General features: G+C 46.5%; 1 protein-coding gene across 1 annotated transcript in view; it reads left to right on the forward strand.

Moving 5' to 3' along the window:
- marc1 (mitochondrial amidoxime reducing component 1) overlaps positions 1-22587 on the forward strand; it is a 45918-nt gene extending 23331 nt beyond the window's left edge. Inside the window, exons 5-7 of the mRNA XM_065025950.1 lie at positions 16776-16837; positions 20239-20310; positions 22092-22587. Of these exons, the coding sequence (XP_064882022.1) occupies positions 16776-16837; positions 20239-20310; positions 22092-22218 (261 nt within the window). The 3' untranslated portion in view covers positions 22219-22587. The remainder of the gene's footprint in view (positions 1-16775; positions 16838-20238; positions 20311-22091) is intronic.
- Positions 22588-22870: the final 283 nt, after the last annotated feature.

The raw sequence follows: 22870 nt of genomic DNA on the forward strand, positions 1-22870 counted from the left end.
CCACATCACACACATCACACCACATCACACCACACCACATCACACCACATCACACACACCACATCACACACACACCACACACACACATAACACACATCACACCACATCACATCACATAACACCACATCACACCACATCACACCACATCACACACCACATCATAACACCACATCACACCACACATCACACACACACCACACCACATCACACCACCACACATCACACCACATAACACCACATCACACATCACACCACATCACACACACCACACCACATAACACCACACACACACATCACACACACCACATCACACCACACACACCACATAACACCACACATCACACCACACACACACACCACACCACATCACATCACATCACATAACACCACACCACATCACACCACACATCACATAACACCACACACCACATCACACCACATAACACCACCACATCACACCACATCACACCACATAACATCACACCACATCACACCACACCACACCACACCACACCACACCACACCACATCACACCACATCACACCACACACACACACCACATCACACCACATCACACACCACACCACACCACACACACACATCACATCACACCACATAACACACCACACCACACCACATAACACCACACACACACACACCACACCACACATCACACCACACCACATCACACCACACCACATCACACCACATCACATAACACCACACCACACATCACACACACATAACACACACATCACACCACATCACACCACATCACACCACATCACACCACATCACACCACAACACACACATCACACCACACCACACCACACCACATACACACACACACATCACACACATAACACCACACACCACATCACACCACATCACCACATAACACCACACACACATCACACCACACACACACACACCATCACACCACATCACACCACACCACATCACACCACACACCACACCACATCACACACCACATAACACCACACACACCACACCACACACCACATCACACCACATCACACCACATAACACCACATCACACCACATCACACCACACCACATAACACCACACATAACACCACATCACACCACATCACACCACATCACACCACATCACACCACACCACACACCACATCACACCACACACCACATCACATAACACCACATCACACCACATAACACCACACCACACATCACACCACATCACACCACACATAACACCACATCACACCACATCACACCACATCACACCACACCACATCACACCACACCACATCACACACACACCACATAACACCACATCACACCACACCACATAACACCACACATCACACCACATCACACCACACCACATCACACCACATAACACCACACATCACATACACACCACACCACATCACACCACATCACACCACACACCACATCACACCACATAACACCACATCACACACACACACCACATAACACCACACATCACATCACACCACCATCACACCACATCACACCACATCACATAACACCACACCACACCACACACACCACACCACATAACACCACACACACACATCACACCACACACCACATCACATCACACCACATCACACCACACCACATCACACCACACATCACACACCACATCACACCACACCACACCACACCACATCACACCACATCACACCACACACCACATCACACCACATCATCACACCACACCACACCACACACCACACCACATCACACCACACACCACATCACACACACCACATCACACCACACCACACCACACACACACATCACACCACATCACACCACACATCACACCACATCACACCACATCACATCACACCACACCACATCACACCACATCACACCACACCACACCACATCACACCACATCACACCACATCACATAACACACCACACCACATCACACATAACAACACACATCACACCACACACCACACCACATCACACCACATCACACCACATCACACCACACCACATCACACCACATCACACCACATCACACCACATAACACCACATCACACCACATCACACCACACACACCACATCACACCACATAACACCACACCACATCACACACCACATATAACACACATCACACCACATCACACACACCACATCACACCACATCACACCACACACATCACACACATAACACCACATCACACATCACACCACATCACACCACACATCACACCACACCACATCACACCACACCACATCACACCACATCACATCACACCACATCACACCACATCACACCACATCACACCACACCACATCACACCACACACACACACCACATAACACCACACACCACATCACACCACATCACATCACCACACCACATCACACCACATCACCACATCACACCACATAACACCACACATCACACACCACATCACATAACACCACATAACACACACACCACACCACACCACACACATAACACATCACACCACACCACACCACATCACACCACACCACATCACACCACATAACACACACACATCACACCACACCACATCACACCACATCACATCACACCACATCACATAACACACACACCACATCACCACACACCACACACCACACACACCACATCACATCACACCACATCACACCACACATCACACCACATAACACCACCACACACCACATCACATCACACCACATCACACATCACACCACATAACACCACACATCACACCACATAACACCACACACCACATCACACCACACCACATCACACCACATCACATCACACATCACATAACACCACACCACACATCACACACCACATAACACCACACACCACACATCACACATCACATCACACCACATAACACCACATCACACCACACACCACACCACATCACACCACATCACACCACACACATCACACATCACACCACATCACACCACACACACCACATCACACCACACACAACACCACATAACACCACATAACACCACACACCACACCACACACACCACATCACACCACACATCACACCACACACCACATCACACCACATAACACCACATCACACCACACACACCACACCACACCACACCACATCACACATCACACCACATAACACCACACACACACATAACACCACACACACCACACATCACACACCACACATAACACCACATCACACCACCACATCACACACCACACCATCACACCACATCACCACACCACACACCACACCACATCACACCACATCACACAATCACACACACACATCACACACATCACACCACACACACACACATCACACCACATCACACACACCACACCACATAACACCACATCACACCACACATAACACCACATCACACCACACCACATCACACCACATAACACCACACATCACATAACACCACCACACCACATCACATCACATCACACCACACCACATCACACATCACACACATCACACATCATAACACCACATCACACCACACCACCACACCACATCACACCACATCACACCACACACACCACACCACACACCACATCACACACACCACATCACACCACATATCACACCACACACACACATCACCACACACATCACACCACATCACACCACATAACACCACACACATTCACATAACACCACATCACACCACCACACCACATCACATCACACCACACCACATCACACCACATCACACCACACCACATCACACCACATAACACCACACACACCACACCACATAACACCACATCACACCACATCACACCACACCACACATCACACACATCACACCACATCACACCACATCACACCACACCACACACCACATCACACCACATCACACCACACCACACACCACACCACATCACACCACACACCACACACCACACACCACACCACACCACATCACATAACACCACACACACCACATCACACACACCACATCACACCACATCACCACCACATAACACCACATCACATCACACCACATCACACCACACCACCACATCACACACCACATCACACACATAACACCACACATCACACCACATCACACCACATCACACCACACATCACACCACATCACATCACACCACATCACACCACATCACACCACATCACACCACACACACCACATCACACATAACACCACATCACACACACCACATCACACCACATAACACACACATCACACCACATCACACCACATAACACCACACCACATAACATCACACCACATCACACCACATAACACACACAACACACATCACACCACACCACATAACACCACATCACACCACACCACACACACACCACATCACACCACATCACACCACATCACACCCACATCACACCACATAACACACACACCACACCACACCACACCACATCACACCACATCACACCACATCACACATCACACCACATCACATAACACACATCACACACCACACACACATAACACCACATCACATCACACCACATCACACACATCACATAACACCACACATCACACACATAACACATCACCACACCACACCACACCACATCACACCACACACCACACCACATCACACATAACACCACATCACATAACACCACACCACATCACATAACACCACACACCACATCACACCACATAACACCACACCACACCACATCACACCACACCACATAACACCACACCACATCACATCACATAACACATCACACCACACATCACACCACATAACACACCACATCACACCACACACACACATCACACCACATCACACACATCACATAACACCACAACACATCACACCACATCACACCACATCACACCACACCACATCACACCACACACACACCACATCACACCACACACATCACACCACATCACACCACATCACACATCACACCACATCACACCACACCACACACACACACCACATCACACCACATCACACCACACCACATCACACCACACCACATAACACCACACACCACACACACCACATCACACCACACCACCACACCACATCACACCACACACCACATAACACCACACACCACATCACACCACACCACACACACACCATACCACACCACACCACACCACATCACCACATCACACCACACCACATAACACCACACCACACCACATAACACACATCACATCACACACACCACATCACACCACACACCACATCACACCACACCACATAACACCACACACCACACACACATCACACCACATAACACACATCACATCACATCACACCACACCACATCACACCACATCACACCACACACACATACACACCACACCACATCACACACACCACATCACACCACATCACACCACATCACATCACACCACACACCACACACACACCACACCACATCACATCACATAACACCACACCACACATCACACACATAACACCACATCACACACCACATCACACCACATCACACCACATCACACCACATCACACCACACCACACATCACACCACATCACACCACACACACACATCACACCACATCACAACACCACACCACATCACACCACATCACACCACACACCACACCACACACATCACACACACACACACCACATAACACCACACACCACACATCACACCACATAACACCACACACACACCACATCACACCACCACACCACATCACATCACATAACACCACACCACATCACACCACACCACATCACCACATCACATCACACCACACCACATCACCACACCACACATAACACCACACACACATCACACCACATCACACATCACACCACACACATCACACCACATCACACCACACCACACCACATCACACACATAACACCACACACCACATCACACCACATCACACCACACATCACACCACATCACACATAACACCACACACACACATCACATAACACCCACATCACACATCACATCACACCACATAACACCACATCACACCACATCACATAACACCACACCACACATCACACCACATAACACCACACATCACATCACACACACATCACACCACATCACACCACACACCACACATCACACCACACCACATCACACCACATCACACCACATCACACCACACCACATCACACACATAACACCACACATCACACCACATCACACCACATCACACCACATAACACCACACACCACACCACATCACACCACACACACCACACACACACCACATAACACCACACCACATCACACCACATCACATCACACCACATAACACCACACACCACATCACACCACACACCACATCACACCACATAACACCACACCACACACATAACACACCACATAACACACACCACATCACACCACACCACATCACACCACACCACACCACATCACACCACACCACATAACACACATCACACCACATCACACATCACACCACATCACACCACATCACACCACATCACACCACATCACACCACATCACACCACATCACACCACATAACACCACACATCACACCACATAACACCACACATCACACCACATAACATCACACCACATCACACCACACACCACACACACACACCACATCCACACACATCACATCACACCACCACACCACATCCACATCACACACATAACACCACACATAACACCACATCACACACACACACCACATCACACCACATCACACACATCACACCACATCACACCACATCACACACACCACACCACATCACACACACATCACACCACATAACACCACATCACACCACACCACATCACACCACACCACACATCACACCACATAACACACACATCACACCACATCACACATCACACCACACACCACATAACACACATCACACCACATCACACCACACCACACCACATCACACCACACCACACATAACACACATCACACCACACCACATCACCACCACACCACACATCACACCACATCACACCACATCACACCACATCACACCACATCACACCACATCACACCACACACACCACATCACACCACACCACATCACACCACACATCACACACACACACCACATCACACACACACACCACCACACCACATAACACCACCACACCACATCACACCACACCACATCACACACATCACACCACACCACACATCACACCACATAACACCACACATCACACCACATCACACCACATCACACATCACACCACATCACACCACACCACATCACACCACACCACACCACACCACATCACACCACACCACACACACACCACACCACACCACACACCACACACACACCACACCACACCACATCACACCACATCACACCACATCACACCACACACCACACCACACACCACATCACACCACATCACATCACACCACACCACATCACACCACATAACACCACACCACATCACACCACATCACACCACACCACATCACACCACATAACACCACACACCACATCACACCACACCACATAACACCACATCACACCACATCACACCACACCACATCACACATCACACACATCACATATAACACCACATCACACACATCACACATCACACACATAACACCACACCACATCACACCACATCACACCACATCACACCACACCACACCACATCACACCACATCACACCACACACACATCACATCCACATCACACACACACCACATCACACCACATCACATCACACCACACCACATCACACCACATCACACCACATCATAACACCACATCACACCACACCACACCACACCACATCACACCACACACACATCACATCACACCACATCACATCACACCACACCACATCACACACACATCACACCACATCACACCACATCACACACACACCACACCACACCACATCACACCACATCACACCACATCACACCACATCACACACACCACATCACACCACACCACACCACATCATCACACATCACACCACATCACACCACACCACACCACACCACACACACACCACACCACACACACACCACATCACACCACACCACACACCACATCACACCACACATCCACACACACACCAACACACACCACATCACACCACATAACACCACACACCACATCACACCACATCACACCACATCACACACACCACATATAACACCACATCACACCACATAACACCACACCATAACACCACACATAACACCACACCACACCACATCACACCACATCACACCACACCACACCACACCACATCACATCACACCACATCACACCACACCACACCCACATAACACCACACACACACCACATCACACCACATCACACCACATCACACCACATCACATCACACACATCACACCACACCACACATCACACCACATCACACCACACCACACACATCACACCACATCACACCACATCACATAACACCACACATCACACCACATAACACCACATCACACCACATAACACCACATCACACCACATCACACCACACATCACACCACATCACAACACCACACCACATAACACCACATAACACACACATCACATCACACATCACATAACACCACACACACATCAACACCACACACATCACACCACATAACACACCACACCACATCACACCACACCACACACCACACCACACCACATCACACCACATAACACCACACACCACACATCACAACACCACCACACATCACACATCACACCACATCACACACATCACACCACATAACACCACATCACACCACATCACACCACATCACACACCACATCACACCACACCACATCACACCACATCACACCACACCACATCACACCACATCACACCACACATCACACACCACACCACACATCACACCACCACATAACACACACCACATCACACCACACCACATCACACCACATCACACCACATCACACACCACATCACACACACACACACCACACACCACATAACACCACTCACACAACACCACACCACACCACCACATCACACACACCACATCACACCACATAACACCACATCACACCACATCACACCACACCACATAACACCACACACCACACCACATCACACCACATAACACCACACCACACACACACCACATCACACACCACACACACACACACACCACATCACACCACATCACACCACATCACACCACACCACACACACACATCACACCACATAACACCACACATCACACACCACATCACACCACACACACACACATCACACCACATCACACCACATCACACCAATCACATCACACATCACACCACATCACACCACACCACATAACACACACATCACACCACATCACACCACATCACATCACACCACACCACATCACACCACATCACACCACATCACATCACACCACATAACACCACACCACCACATCACACCACATAACACCACACATCACACCACATCACACCACATCACACACACACCACATCACACCACATCACACCACACACCACATCACACCACACACCACACCACACACATCACACCACACCACACACCACACCACATCACACCACACACACCACATCACACCACATCACACCACACCACACCACACCACACACACACATCACACCACACCACATCACACACAACACACATCACACCACACCACACACCACACCACATCACAACACACACACCACATCACACCACATACACACCACACCACATCACACCACATAACACCACACACCACACCACATCACACCACATCACACCACATCACATCACATCACACACCACACCACACCACATCACACACACACCACATCACACACATCACACCACATCACACACACATCACACCACACACCACACCACACACACCACACCACACACCACACCACATCACACCACATCACACCACACCACACCACACACACACACATCACACCACACCACATCACACCACATCACACACATCACACCACATCACACATAACACACCACACACCACACATCACACCACACACATCACACCACATCACACCCATCACACCACATAACACACATCACATCACACCACACATAACACCACCACACATCACACCACACCACACCACATCACATCACACCACATCACACCACACCACACACCACATCACACACATCACACCACACACACACATCACACATCACACCACATCACACCACACCACACACACCACACCACACCACACACACACCACATCACACACATCACACCACATCACACACCACATCACATCACACCACATCACACCACACACACATCACACACATCACCACACCACATACACACCACATCACACCACACCACATCACACCACACCACATAACACACACACACCACACCACACACACATCACATCACACATCACACCACACATCACACCACATCACACACACACATCACACCACACCACATCACATAACACACACACACCACACACATCACACCACACCACACCACATCACCACCACCACATCACACCACACATCACATCACACCACACACCACACCACACACACCACATCACATACACCACATCCACATCACACCACACCACATCACACCACATAACACATCACACAGTCACACCACATCACACCACATCACACCACACACACACCACACCACACATCACACACACCACATCACATCACATCACACCACATCACACCATCACACCACACCACACCACACCACATCACACCACACCACACCACATCACACCACATCACACCACACATCACACACACATCACACCACACCACACCACATCACATATCACACCACATCACACACATCACACCACACACATCACACACACCACATCACACCACACCACACATCACACCACATATCACACCACACCACAACATCACACCACATCACACCACACCACACATCACACCACACCACACACACCACATCACACACCAACACATCCAACATCATCACACCACATAACATCACAACAATATCACATCACACCACACCACACACCACACCACACACCACATCACACACACACCACACCACATAACACCACACCACACACCACACCACATAACACCACATCACACCACATCACACCACACCACACACACACCACATCACACCACATCACACCACATAACACACCACATCACACCACATCACACCACACCACACCACATCACACCACACCACATCACACCACACCACACACCACACCACATAACACCACACCACATCACACCACATAACACCACACATCACACCACATCACACCACATCACACCACATCACACCACACCACACATAACACCACATCACACACACATCACATAACACACACATCACACCACACCACATCACACCACACACCACACACATCACATCACACCACATCACACACCACATCACACACACACCACACCACATAACACCACATCACACCACACCACATAACACCACACCACACCACAACACACCACATAACACCACACACCACATCACACCACACCACATCACACCACACACCACACCACACACATCACACCACACACCACATCACATAACACCACACCACACATCACACCACACCACATCACACCACATCACACCACACCACATAACACCACACACCACACATCACATAACACCACACACCACATCACACCACATCACACCACATCACATCACACCACATCACACCACATCACACACACACCACATCACACCACACCACATAACACCACACATCACACCACATCACACCACACCACACATCACACCACATCACACCACATCACACCACATCACACCACACCACATCACATCACATCACACCACATCACACCACATCACATCACATAACACCACACCACACATCACACCACACAACACCACACACACCACACCACATCACACCACCACATCACACACATCACACACATAACACCACATCACACCACATAACACCACACCACACATCACACCACATCACACCACACATCACATCACACCACATCACACATCACACCACATAACACCACACACCACACCACACCACATCACATAACACCACACCACACATCACACCACATAACACCACACATCACACCACACACACATCACACCACACCACATCACACCACATCACACCACATCACATAACACCACACCACACATCACACCACATAACACCACACATCACACCACATCACATCACATCACATCACATAACACCACACATCACACCACACCACATCACATCACACCACATCACACCACATAACACCACATCACACCACATAACACCACACATCACACCACACCACATCACACCACACATAACACACACCACACCACATCACACCACACCACATCACACATAACACCACACCACATCACATCCACATAACACCACACATCACACCACATCACCACACCACACCACCACATAACACCACACACCACACCACATCACACCACACCACATAAGACCACACACCACACCACATCACACCACACACACATAACACCACATAACACCACATATAACACTAACACCCACATCACACCACATAACACACCACACACCACATCACACCACACCACACCACACCACACCACACCACATCACACCACACCACATCACATCACACCACACCACACCACACACACATCACACCACACCACATCACACCACACCACACACCACATCACACCATCACACCCACATCACACCACATCACACCACACCACACCACATCACACCACATCACACCACACCACACCACACCACACCACCACATCACACCACACCACATCACACATCACACCACACCACATCACACCACATCACATCACACCACACCACACCACATCACACCACACCACACCACATCACACCACATCACACCACACACACATAACACACACATCACACCACACATAACATCACATCACACCACACCACATAACACCACACACATCACACACCACATCACATCACATCACACCATCACACACACACACCACACCACATCACACACCACATCACACCACACCACACATCACACCACACATCACACCACACCACATCACACCACACCACATCACACCACATCACACCACACCACACATCATACATCACACCAACATCACATCTCAACATCACACCACATCACACTATAATTGACAGGTTTAACACATAACACACAATTAGTATATCCACACATTTCTACATCACACCACACCACACCACATCACACCACATCACACCACATAACACCACACCACATAACACCACACACCACATCACACCACACCACATCACACCACATCACACCACATCACACCACATCACACCACACCACATCACCACATCACACCACATCACATCACACCACCACACCACACCACATCACACCACACACCACCACACACCACATCACACCACACACCACATCACACACCACATCACATCACATCACCACATCACATCACACCACATCACACCACACACATCACACCACACCACATCACACCACACCACACCACATCATAACACCATAACACACACATCACACCACATAACACCACACCACATCACATCACACCACATCATCACACCACATAACACACACCACATCACACCACATCACATCACACCACACCACATCACATAATCACCACATCACACATCACACACACCATCACACCACACCACACCACACATTACACCATCACACCACATCACACCACACACCACCACACACCACATACACCACCACATCACACCACACCACATCACACCACACATCACACCACACCACATAACACCATCACACCACATCACACCACACCACATAACACCACAACACATCACACCACACATAACACCACACCACACACATCACACCACACACATAACACCACACACCACACCACATCACACCACATCACATCACACCACATAACACCACATAACCACACACCACACCACACATCACACCACATCACATACACCACATCACACACACCACCACATCACACATCACACACCACATAACACCACCACATCACACACCACATCACACCACACCACACCACACATCACACCACCACATCACATCACACCACATCACACCACACCACATCACATCACACCACACCACACCACATCACATCACACCACACCACACCACATCACACCACATCACACACCACATCACACCACACCACACCACACATCACACCACATCACACCACACATCACACCACATCACACCACATCACACCACACCACATAACACCACCACATCACACCATCACCACATCACATAACACCACACCACATCACACCACACACACCACACATCACACCACACCACATCACACCACATAACACCATCACATCACACCACACCACACACACCACACATCACACATAACACCACACCACATCACATCACACCACATCACACACCACATCACATCACACCACACCACATCACACATCACACCACCACATCACACCACATAACACCACACACCACATCACATAACACCACACCACACATCACACCACACCACATCACACCACATCACACCACATCACACCACACCACATCACACCACATCACACCACATCACACCACACCAACACCACACCACACCACATCACACCACATCACACATCACACCACATCACACACCACATAACACCACACCACATCACACCACATAACACCACACCACACCACACACCACACCACACCACATAACACCACACACCACACCACATCACACCACACCACATAACACCACACACCACACCACATCACACCACACCACATCACATCACACCACATAACACCACATAACACCACATCACACCACACCATAACACCACATCACACATCACACCACATCACACCACACCACATCACACCACATCACATCACACCCACACACCACCACATCACACACATCACACCACATAACACCACATAACACCACACCACATCACACCACATCACACCACATCACACCACACACACCATCACATCACACCACATCACACCACACCACATCACATCACACCACACCACATCACATCACACACACACACACACCACATCACACCAACACCACATCACACACACATCACCACACACCACATCACACCACATCACACCACATCACACATCACACCACACCACCACATCACATCACACCACACCACATCACACCATCACACCACATCACATAACACACACATCACACCACATCACACCATCACATCACACCACACACACACACACACCACACCACACCACACATCACATCACACCACAACACATCAACACCACACATCACACCACATCACACCACATCACACCACACCACATCACACCACACATAACACCACATAACACCACATAACACCACATCACACCACATCACACCACATCACCACATCACACCACACCACATCACACCACACACACCACATCACATCACACCACATCACACCACATCACACCACACACACCACATCACACCACACACACACACATCACACACACACACATCACACCACACATCACACATCACACACACCACATCACACACCACACCACATCACACCACACCACACCACACATCACACCACATCACACCACACCACATCACACACCACATCACACACATCACACCACATCACACCACATCACACCACATAACACCACACACACACATCACACCACACATCACACCACATCACACCACATAACACCACACCACACCACCACACATCACACCACATCACACCACACACACATCACACCACATCACACATCACACCACATCACACCACACCACATCACACCACACACCACATCACACACCACATCACATCACACCACACACACACACCACACACATCACACCACATCACACACCACATCACACCACACCACACCACACCACACACATCCACCACATCACACCACACCACATGACACCACATCACATCACCCAACAACATCCAACATCATACATCAACCAACATCATCCAACAATATCACATATATAGTTTTTGTAAATCTTGTTAATTCTATAATTGAGCAGGTTTAATTGGTATATTGGTAATTAGTATATCCAGAGTTTCTACATCACACCACACCACATAACACATCACACCACATCACACCACATCACACCACATCACACCACATCACACCACACCACATCACACCACACCACATCACACACCACACCACACCACACCACACCACATCACATCACACCACACCACACCACACATCACATCACACCACACCACATCACACCACACCACATCACACCACACCACATGACACCACATCACACACCACATCACACACCACATCACATCACATGACACCACACCACATCACATCACCCAACAACATCCAACATCATACATCAACCAACATCATCCAACAATATCACATATATAGTTTTTGTAAATCTTGTTAATTCTATAATTGAGCAGGTTTAATTGGTATATTGGTAATTGGTATATCCAGAGTTTCTATGTTATTCTAGATGTCATTCTATGGGGAATATCCTGGTCTTTTGAGGCTAAAAGTGGCCTCTTGTAATTCCAATTAGTCATTACTTTGTTCCAGTGTGTTGGGGTTTTTAGGATACTAATTATATTCCCATAACGTTAATTTAATCTTCCTCTCGGTTAGGATTCTTGGGAAGATATTCAGATTGGCAATGTGCGGCTGCACCGTGTGATGGCGTGTGGGAGGTAATGTGGTCTTAACTACTGATCACCATTTATCATCACAAACTTCCTCCCGTTGCTACGGGCACAAGCAAGGTTTGCTATTGTCGTGTTTATATATATGTGGTCACTATTTACATTTACATTTAAGTCATTTAGCAGACGCTCTTATCCAGAGCGACTTACAAATTGGTGCATTCACCTTATGACATCCAGTGGAACAGTAGTGCATCTAAATCTTTTAAGGGGGAGGGGGGGTGAGAGGGATTACTTTATCCTATCCTAGGTATTCCTTAAAGAGGTGGGGTTTCAGGTGTCTCCGGAAGGTGGTGATTGACTCCGCTGTCCTGGCGTCGTGAGGGAGTTTGTTCCACCATTGGGGGGCCAGAGCAGCGAACAGTTTTGACTGGGCTGAGCGGGAACTGTACTTCCTCAGTGGTAGGGAGGCGAGCAGGCCAGAGGTGGATGAACGCAGTGCCCTTGTTTGGGTGTAGGGCCTGATCAGAGTCTGGAGGTACTGAGGTGCCGTTCCCCTCACAGCTCCGTAGGCAAGCATCATGGTCTTGTAGCGGATGCGAGCTTCAACTGGAAGCCAGTGGAGGGAGCGGAGGAGCGGGGTGACGTGAGATATTACTATATTAAATAAACACAGGGTCCCTATATTATATAAACACAGGGTCACTATAATATATAAACACAGGGTCACTATATTATATAAACACAGGGTCCCTATATTATATAAACACAGGGTCACTATATTATATAAACACAGGGTCACTATATTATATAAACACAGGGTCCCTATATTATATAAACACAGGGTCACTATATTATATAAACACAGGGTCACTATATTATATAAACTATATAAACACAGGGTCACTATATTATATAAACACAGGGTCCCTATATTATATAAACACAGGGTCCCTATATTATATAAACACAGGGTCCCTATATTATATAAACACAGGGTCACTATATTATATAAACTATATAAACACAGGGTCACTATATTATATAAACTATATAAACACAGGGTCCCTATATTATATAAACACAGGGTCCCTATATTATATAAACACAGGGTCCCTATATTATATAAACACAGGGTCACTATATTATATAAACTATAAACACAGGGTCACTATATTATATAAACTATAAACACAGGGGCACTATATTACATAAACACAGGGTCACTATATTACATAAACACAGGGTCACTATATTATATAAACTATAAACACAGGGTCACTATATTATATAAACACAGGGTCACTATATTAAATAAACACAGGGTCACTATATTATATAAACACAGGGTCACTATATTATATAAACACAGGGTCACTATATTAAATAAACACAGGGTCACTATATTATATAAACACAGGGTCACTATATTATATAAAACACACTATATTAAATAAACACAGGGTCACTATATTATATAAACATAAACACAGGGTCACTATATTATATAAACACAGGGTCCCTATATTATATAAACACAGGGTCACTATATTATATAAACACAGGGTCACTATATTATATAAACACAGGGTCACTATATTATATAAACACAGGGTCCCTATATTATATAAACACAGGGTCACTATATTATATAAACACAGGGTCACTATATTATATAAACACAGGGTCACTATATTATATAAACACAGGGTCACTATATTACATAAACACAGGGTCACTATATTATATAAACACAGGGTCACTATATTATATAAACACAGGGTCACTATATTATATAAACACATGGTCACTACATTATATAAACACAGGGTCCCTATATTATATAAACACAGGGTCACTATATTATATAAACACAGGGTCACTATATTACATAAACACAGGGTCCCTATATTATATAAACACAGGGTCACTATATTATATAAACACAGGGTCACTATATTATATAAACACAGGGTCACTATATTATATAAACACAGGGTCACTATATTATATAAACACAGGGTCCCTATATTATATAAACACAGGGTCACTATATTATATAAACACAGGGTCACTATATTATATAAACTATATAAACACAGGGTCCCTATATTATATAAACACAGGGTCATTATATTATATAAACACAGGGTCCCTATATTATATAAACACAGGGTCACTATAATATATAAACACAGGGTCACTATATTATTGTTAGGTTCTATTCCTCAGAGTAAAAACTCAACAGACACTATGAAAGCTTCACCAAGTTTATTCATCCCCAGAGGATCAATATAGCTCCATTAGACAAAGCATTTTCACACAAGCCTGATATTTAACCTTTCCTCCTGAGTCTCCTCCTACACATCTGTACAAACATTTAATCTTTACTGCTAGGCAGGACACTAGTGATACGGGCCATAAACTTGTATTTCTCCCTTAATGTGACCTGAGTTGACCTCAACCCCCCTTCACCACTAATCTATGGCTCTCTCCGGTTATCAATGCCTGCCACATGTACTCGTTTCCCTGCACTACCTTCCTCCTACAACCATTAACTTCTGGTGTCGACCCTCTAAACCTCAGCACTCCCCCAGTAACATGAATAAGTACAGTGGGGAGAACAAGTATTTGATACACGGCCGATTTTGCAGGTTTTCCTACTTACAAAGCATGTAGAGGTCTGTAATTTTTATAATAGGTACACTTCAACTGTGAGAAACGGAATCTAAAACAAAAATCCAGAAAAATATTTTTAAGGAATTAATTTTAATTTTAATTTTACATTTTATTCTTCTCCCCACTGTATATTTTAATATCCTCAGGACCTCAGAACCCAACATTATATAAAACTACTATTAATGCCATCAGAGTCCCTGGGTTCGTTGTACTGCAGCGCCAGCTGTGCCATCAGAGTCCCTGGGTTCGCGCCCAGGCTCTGTCGTAACCGGCCGCGACCGGGAGGTCCATGGGGCGACGCACAATTGGCCTAGCGTCGCCCGGGTTAGGGAGGGCTTGGTCGGTAGGGGTGTCCTTGTCTCATCGCGCACCAGCGACTCCTGTGGCGGGCTGGGTGCAGTGCGCGCTAGCCAAGGTGGCCAGGTGCACGGTGTTTCCGCCGACACATTGGTGCGGCTGGCTTCCTGGGTTGGATACGTACTGTGTTAAGAAGCAGTGCGGCTTGGTTGGGTTGTGTATCGGAGGACGCATGACTTTCAACCTTCGTCTCTCCCGAGCCCGTACAGGAGTTGTAGCGATGAGACAAGATAGTAGCTACTACAACAATTGGATACCACGAAATTGGGGAGAAAAAGGGGTCAAATTTAAAAAAAAAAAAAATAATAATAATAATAATAATACTAAGGTGTTAATAAGTAAAGGATGTCATCCTCATTTGTCATCCTCATTTGTCATCCTCATTTGTCATCCTCATTTGTCATCCTTGCCAGATGCATCTCCACCACGGTTGACCCTGAAACAGGAGTCATCAGCAGGAAACAACCACTGGACACACTCAAAAGGTAACAAGAGTAGCTGGCACTATATATATACACTGAACAAAAATATATTGTTGGCCCCATGTTTCATGAGCTGAAAGAAAAAGATCCCAGAAATGTTCCATACGCACCAAAAGCGTATTAATCTCAATTTTTGTGCACAAATTTGTTTACATCCCTGTTAGTGAGCATTTCTCCTTCGCCAAGATCATCCATCCACCCTGACAGGTGTGGCATATCAAGAAGCTGATTAAACAGCATGATCATTACACAGGTGCACCTTGTGCTGGATACAATAAAAGGCCATTATAAAATGTGCGGTTTTGTGACACAACATAATGCCACAGATGTCAAATTATGAGGGAGCAATTGGCATGCTGGCTGCAGGAATTTCCACCAGAGCTGTTGCCAGATTATTGAATGTTAATTTCTCTACCATAAGCCGCCTCCAACTTCGTTTTTTAATTTTCATTTGGTCATCCAACCGTTCAGCATCGTAATTGACTTCAGTGGGCAAATGCTCACCTTCGATGGCCACTGGCCTCGCTGGAGAAGTGTGCTCTTCACGGATGAATCCCGGTTTCAACTGTACCGAGCAGATGGCATCTCATCCTGTCTACATGGCAGACAGCGTGTATGGCGTTGTGTGGGTGAGCTGTTTGCTGATGTCAACGTTGTGAACAGAGTGCCCCATGGTGGAGATGGGGTTATGGTATGGGCAGACATAAGCTATGGACAACAAACACAATTGCATTTTATCTATGTCAATTTGAATGCACAGAGATACCGTGACGGGATCCTGAGGCCCATTGTCGTGCAATTCATCCACCGCCATCACTTCATGTTTCATTATGATAATGCACAGCCCCATGTCGCGAGGATCTGTACACAATTCCTGGAGGCTGAACATGTCCCAGTTCTTCCATGGCCTGCATACTCACCAGACATGTCACCCATTGAGCATGTTTGGGATGCTCTGGATCGACAGTGTGTTCCAGTTCCCGCCAATATCCAACATCTAAACACAGTCATTGAAGAGGAGTGGGACAACATTCCACAGGCCACAATGAACAACCTGATCAACAAAAAGAAAGGAGGACCAAGGCACTCTTCATATAATTAATAAAACATCCTTTATTTGTATGGCATGTTCAATAGAAACAAGGTTTTAAAAAATCCCTATGCGTTTCGGCTGCTGATCAACTCTATGTGAATGAGATGTGTCGCGCTGCATGAGGCAAATGGTGGTCACACCAGATACTGACTGGTTTTCTGATCCACACCCCAAGCTCTGAGACCAACAGATGCATATCTGTATTCCCAGTCATGTGAAATTCATAAATTAGGGACCTAATTTATTTATTTCAATGAACTGATTTCTTTATGTGAACTGTAACTCAGTAAAATCTTTGCGTTTTATATTTTTGTTCAGTGTTGGATTTGTCTGTCTTTGGGTTTGTTCGATATTGCAGCTTGATAGTGCAAGTAACTGCCGGACTGACTGATCTACAAATCACCTTGCATCATAAATAACTACTCATTGTTATTTGAAGATCAGTCAGTCACAATTTACCCACAATGCATTACAAATTTGATTCTCTCGAAAAACTGCCATCTGTGATCAAGCACAATGTGACTTCTGTTATAGAACAACTAGAACAAGTATAGAAGGTTAACTTCTGTTCTAGAACAAGTATAGAAGGTTAACTTCTGTTCTAGAACAAGTATAGAAGGTTAACTTCTGTTCTAGAACAAGTAATTGCTTATAGAAGGTATTAACTCCTACGGTTTGATTTGCTCCCCAGCTATCGAATGTGTGACCCATCCCAGAAGAACATCTATAAGGCAGCACCACTGTTTGGACAGATGTATATCGTCAGCAAGACAGGGGTGCTCCAGGTTGGAGATGTGGTGTACAAGACCAGCCACTGAGATGGATGGAAGACTAGCTACTATAATATATGCTTTACATGTAGTAGTGTGATGGCATAGATTATTAGAAAGTCACAAAATAACAAATAGAACAGAATACCGCTTTTCATATTTTGCAGTTAAATCATTCTTTCTAAGTAGGCTGAAGATTATGAGATGATATGGGGGAAAAAATTGGAATTTGTTTAAAAAAACAATTATCCTTTTTATGATGGAGAACATTTGTAGTTGGTTTTAATGTGTGTTCTGTATGAGCTTGAAAAGATACATGTTTATCATGGAAAGGAAAACAACCAATGAAACAGTGCTTAGTGCTGAGAGGGTCTACCGGGGTGCGTTCAATTCAATAAAAGTTTTTTGCTACATTCAGTGATATTTTTTTTGCGCACCATTTTTCCAACAGCCTTGAGGTATGTTTTCTCCAATTTGGTGTGTGTGGAGGGGTGTGGCCTGATCAAAACACACCCACGCTCTGGGGCCACTGTGGCTGCGTTTACACAGGCAGCCCAATTCTCATCTTTTTATTTTTTTCTCCCACTAATTGTTCTTTTGATTAATCACAAAATATTTTTTGTTCACATCAGCTCTTTTCAGAGCTGATCTGATATGGACAAAAGACCAATTAGTGAAAAAAAAAAAAAGATCAGAATTG

Source organism: Oncorhynchus nerka, linkage group LG12 (assembly GCF_034236695.1).
Source record: "Oncorhynchus nerka isolate Pitt River linkage group LG12, Oner_Uvic_2.0, whole genome shotgun sequence".
In the NCBI taxonomy this organism is placed as follows: domain Eukaryota; kingdom Metazoa; phylum Chordata; class Actinopteri; order Salmoniformes; family Salmonidae; genus Oncorhynchus; species Oncorhynchus nerka.